The following is a 5,089-nucleotide window of genomic DNA, read 5'->3' as shown; positions in this document are numbered from 1 at the left end:
GGCTAGCTGCCAAGGCAACATTTCTTATTTAAAATTTTTACTTGAAATACTAAAATAACTAAAACTAATAAATAAAAAACTGTATAGATATTTAAAAAAAACCAACTCTAAAGCTTTAACTGAAAGTGAAAACAAAATAGAAAAATGAAATCAAAATATGAACCAAACTAAAGTAAGAGGCTGTGATCTGTGGTTGTTCTTTGAGAGACACTTTAACCCCCCGGTGAGGAAGTTTGCTGCTCATCTGATGAAAGGTGCCCCTAGTGAAGGTTCAGGTGCTCTCAGCATGGAGCTCAGCAGAAAGTACAGACACAACAGCCTCTTTTCATTGGCTCATTTTGATTTTTTTGTTTTTTTAAGGTATTGCAATATTTCGTTGTATTTCTGCAGGACTCCAGTGTTAAAGACATGACCTTCAGTCCTCCTGTAGCAGGGCCTCCCTTAAAGAAAAAGGTCTCCGTTTCCATCTAACTAACAATGCTTTAAACATTTCTGTTGTTAGTTTTATTTTCTAAATATTTTGTCCTCTTGTGTTGCAGGAACATTTCACAATCGGTGATGTGTTTTCAGATTCTGAGCTGAAGACGCAGATTGATGCTGCTCTTCAAAACGGGAGCGAGCAGACGAGTCTAGACTTCACATCACAACACACACAGCAGGACACATGAATGAATGTAAATTAAGAGCTGAAATGCTGTTGTGTATCCATTTGTGTAAAATACCAGCAATGTCTTTACTGACAATTTAGCTGAGCTGAAGACGCAGATTGATGCTGCTCTTCAAAACGGGAGCGAGCAGACGAGTCTAGAATTCACATCACAACACACACAGCAGGACACATGAATGAATGTAAATTAAGAGCTGAAATGCTGTTGTGTATCCATTTGTGTAAAATAAGATACCAGCAATGTCTTTACTGGCAGTGATGTAAAAGTATCCGTTTCACCAAACATGGATTTCTCAACAGTTTATTGATGAATGTGGTTGAATCGATGGTTTCGAGTAAACAACCCAAGATTTACATCAAAATATTGATGATACATTCCTAGAGTTTTACGTGTGCTGAAAACCATCACTAATAGAAAGTTCGACATGTTTTAAACTCCAAACAGACAGAAGTTTTAGATTAACTATCAATGAACTAAAATAACAGCATCGTGTCACACTAAACATTTGCTTGTTCAAAACAAAGCAATGGTAAATATACACTGAAACGATATTAAAGGATATACCGCTGTAGTGGACCACACAAAGTGCACTTCAATGGTGCCTACATTCACCACTTAAATGTCAAAATATTGAATCTCTCTCAAGACGGTGAGAGATCCTACATTCCGGTGCTAAAGATCTAAATTACAAACATACATTAATGCAGTACAAACAGGCTGGAGGAACATTCATGCCCTCACAAATAAATTAATGCAGATTTCATAATTATGTACTCATGTACACATCTGGAAAAGTACAGCCAACCTGGGCTATAATGTTCAATAAATTAGGAAAGATTTCACTTCAAGAAAGAAAATGGACCACTTAAAAGCAAAAGAACTGCAGGTCTGCTTTAGGTGATTCAACTGCTATGCAGTGAGTTTAGAATCACATGTGTATATATAATAGCAACATTTAATCGAACACAAAAAGAAAACTGGCATTCAATTACAAAGGTCAAATGGGATATAAACCTCTAAACTGTATTGATTTTAAATTAAAATATTCCAAAACAAGCATTACAGTGCCAGTGAAGATCTTCAGCTCTCCATAAATGCAAGAAACTAAATTGATATAAATACTCCAAAAAAATTTTGAAAATAAAGAAATAAATCAGTAACATATATACATTTATAAAATATAAAAAAACATTGTGATGTTTCTTCAAATGCTTGTTTTTGTAATACTGTAAATAGATTCGTGGCAGTTTATAGAAAGGTACCCCTCAACATCTTGCATTTTTTGCTGTTGGTCATAAAAATGCAGTGCAGGACATGTGCAATGAAAGCAATCAAATACAATTAGCTGCTAAAATATGCAGAACAAATCTGTCTTGCATCTTTCTCAACATCTTGTGCACATTTGCTCTGAACTCTAAATCACGCCATATTTACATTCATAAAAGAACTCAAGGTTTGGAAGTCAAAAAACAAAAAGACTGTGTTACACTAATGTGCTGGGAGCATTTTTATGCTTGATTTAATTTCAGCAATCCAAAAGGATGTAAATAAAGTATTTAAAAAAGCTTTCAAAATATCTGGACTAATGTGCAAAACCACAAATAAAAAATGAAATGCATATAAACGCATTCATCACTTACAGTACTCTTTAAAAAGGAGAAGTATATTCAGTAACATGCTGAACTGACTAAACCTATCCTCGACCCCTCAGCAAGCCTAACTCACCCAGGCCATCGTGTTCTGCACGGGACGAGCTCAAACGCCGTCCGCTCTCCATCAGGCTGGACTGTATCTCACTCACGTGAGAGTAGTGAACACTAGCGGTGCTGCTCTGGGTCTGGACTCATTTATGCAGCTTCCAGTTCCACAGCAGCGGGAGGGTCCCGGTGGACGGGACAGGGGTGCGATCACCACACTTTACCGCACACAGTCTCTGAGAACCCAAGCCATCCAGCCCTTCAGCCCCATCGACAGAGAACCTGAAAAGAGACCGACGGGAACATTCATTCTTCCAGCACCTCAACTCTTCACGATGAGCCTGAATTTTCAGTTTTTCCAATGAAAAGAAAAAAAAAACATTATCACAATATTTCTGACGCAGAGTGAAGGTGTTTGTAGAGATGTTTTGTTTCATTACTGTTTAATGAATTTTCTTAATTAAAAAAATATATTTTTATTACATGGTAACTATTTTATTATTACACTACTGTTCAAAGGTTTGAGGTTGCTAAGATTGTTAAATGTTTTTATTGATGTCTCTCATGCTCAGCAAGGCTGCACTTATTTGATCAAAAACAGTAATATTGTAAAATATTATTACAATTTAAATGAACTGTTTTCTGTTTTAATACATTTTGAAATGTAATTTATTCCTGTGATGCAAAGCTGAATTTTCAGCATCGTTGCTCCAGTCTTCAGTCAGCTGACATGAATGAACGCGAGGCTGCGAGGAACACGCATGCAGTCTTTTCAGATGTTGTACCTAAGCTCCTAAGGTTTTGTCTAATTTTCACAAGCCATAAATTTGCAAAACAAAACAAAAAACACCTTTTTTTCTGACTGAATGACAAACACCATAGTCCTTAACAGGCTCATATTCATTTGCAGCAAATTGTGTATGGTGTCAACCCTGATTGAGGTCTATTAACTATTACATGCCATTAATCATGTTTTCACTGCTAAAGACATGATGCTCAGTTAATAACACAGTTAAAAAACAGCAAACCCTTTACATTAAACATCAGGTAGCTCTGCTCAACTAGCATTTGGGATACCACACAAAAATCTAACCTTGACTAAATCATACCATTAAAGGAAAAGTTCACCCAAAAATCCTAACAGATTTTTTGAGAAATGTAGCATTACATCTCTTTCTCACCAATGGATCCTTCTGCAGTGAATGGGTGCCGTCAGAATGAGAGTCCATTTTTTACAAACATGCAGCTTTTCTCTTCACAAGATGTTAACTGATGGACTGGAGTGGTGTGGATTATTGTGATGTTTTTATCAGCTGTTTGGACTCTCATTCTGACGGCACCCATTCACTGCAGAGGATCCTTTGGTGAGCAAGTGATGGAATGCTACATTTCTCAAAAAATGTTCCGATTAACAAAATCACACTGTATGGATGAGCACAGTTTCATCAAATTTTCATTTTTGGACTAACTACAAGTTCAGACTGACTGTATAATATTAATGTCTGCTGTGTGTTAGTGTCTAGTACCTTGTGGGAGCTCCATGCACTGCACACACACACTGCAGAGCGCTCCTTCACTCCGAGGCCTCTGGCAGAGGCACCATGCTGGGACATGCAGCCTTCTCTTCCTTAATGTGTGTCGGCTCCTGAGCCGCTGGACCGTTCATGTTCGTGTTCACAGTCAAGCTCCGACTCCGACCCGTCAGCTTCCGTAGCTCGCTGGCAAAAGACACGCCCTTGCGCTTGTCCTCACGAGCGATCTGAGGGACAGTTCACGAAAAAAAAATATGCTTTTAACATACTAAAACATAATGTTTTAAAACATTATAGGCCTTCAGCCTCACATGAATAAGTGTTTACCTGCTCTTTGAGTTTGAGGATGAACTTCCCAGCACCCTTCCAGCGGCTCTGAGCCTGGAACACAAACTCGTGGTCCTGCAGCACACGCTGACACGGTTTAGCCGAGGATGATTTCTTTCCACCCGCGTCTTTAGTAACCTCCTCCATCAGGACGTAGTCACATGGGTTAGGGTTGCTCAGGATGCTCAGAGAGTACTTTGCTTTGCTCAGAGTCTACGACAGACAACAGCAGCTTAGATATCGTGATATTAGCATGACAGAGAAGAATTCTTTCAGTGAAGTTGCAGTGACCTTCTGACCTGCTGGATGATGTCCTGGGCGGTGCTGTAACGCAGGGCTTTGATGACCGTGTGAGGCTGCTCAGGAGAAACATCATGAACCTGCACGAGGAACGTGTCGTCCTCTCCGCTGCTCACCTCCTCCACCCCATCCATCACCGTATTCTTCTCATTGATGTTCTGCTATCAGCCAGCAGTGGGAGCAACAGATCAAGAATCAAATGCTGAACGAATAAACAAAAGTAAAGGGTGTGGATATTTTATGAAGTCTGTATGGGTCACTGTTGTTATGGGTTACGTTTATGTTGCCGAAATATATTGGAAATCCTTCAGGATTCTTTTTTCGGTTATGTTTTAATCCCAATATCCTATAAATGGGGTGTTTCAGTAACGTCGCTGGGTGCTTCTAACATAACACTTGCAGTATTTCTTAATAAACTGATTTTCTTTAATCAAAATATTTCCAACAACAAAAAAAGTTTTCTTGGGAATACTGTTTTAATTGGTAACCAGTTAAGAGTTTTTAGTTCACTTGCCATCTTGTCTTTATATCCTATTAACGGGCAAGTCATTTATGCAAAAACTGT

The 5,089-nt window shown here is 38.5% G+C and overlaps 2 protein-coding genes across 2 annotated transcripts in view; one reads left to right on the top strand and one right to left on the bottom strand.

Annotated features, from left to right (window-relative positions):
* The window catches only part of LOC107664623 (nucleolar complex protein 3 homolog), an 18,541-nt gene extending 17,798 nt beyond the window's left edge, over positions 1 to 743 (top strand). Inside the window, exon 20 of the mRNA XM_016455236.1 lies at positions 206 to 743. Within this exon, the coding sequence (XP_016310722.1) occupies positions 206 to 412 (207 nt within the window). The 3' untranslated portion in view covers positions 413 to 743. The remainder of the gene's footprint in view (positions 1 to 205) is intronic.
* Positions 744 to 765: 22 nt separating this feature from the next.
* LOC107664595 (1-phosphatidylinositol 4,5-bisphosphate phosphodiesterase epsilon-1) overlaps positions 766 to 5,089 on the bottom strand; it is a 77,754-nt gene continuing 73,430 nt past the window's right edge. The window contains exons 33-36 of the mRNA XM_016455205.1: positions 4,524 to 4,685; positions 4,225 to 4,437; positions 3,892 to 4,124; positions 766 to 2,647 (exon numbers count right to left, since the gene is read on the bottom strand). Of these exons, the coding sequence (XP_016310691.1) occupies positions 3,939 to 4,124; positions 4,225 to 4,437; positions 4,524 to 4,685 (561 nt within the window). The 3' untranslated portion in view covers positions 766 to 2,647; positions 3,892 to 3,938. The remainder of the gene's footprint in view (positions 2,648 to 3,891; positions 4,125 to 4,224; positions 4,438 to 4,523; positions 4,686 to 5,089) is intronic.

Source organism: Sinocyclocheilus anshuiensis, unplaced genomic scaffold (assembly GCF_001515605.1).
Source record: "Sinocyclocheilus anshuiensis isolate Anshui unplaced genomic scaffold, SAMN03320099.WGS_v1.1 scaffold287, whole genome shotgun sequence".
NCBI classification, from domain to species: domain Eukaryota; kingdom Metazoa; phylum Chordata; class Actinopteri; order Cypriniformes; family Cyprinidae; genus Sinocyclocheilus; species Sinocyclocheilus anshuiensis.
This window is presented reverse-complemented; position numbering and strand designations above follow the sequence as displayed.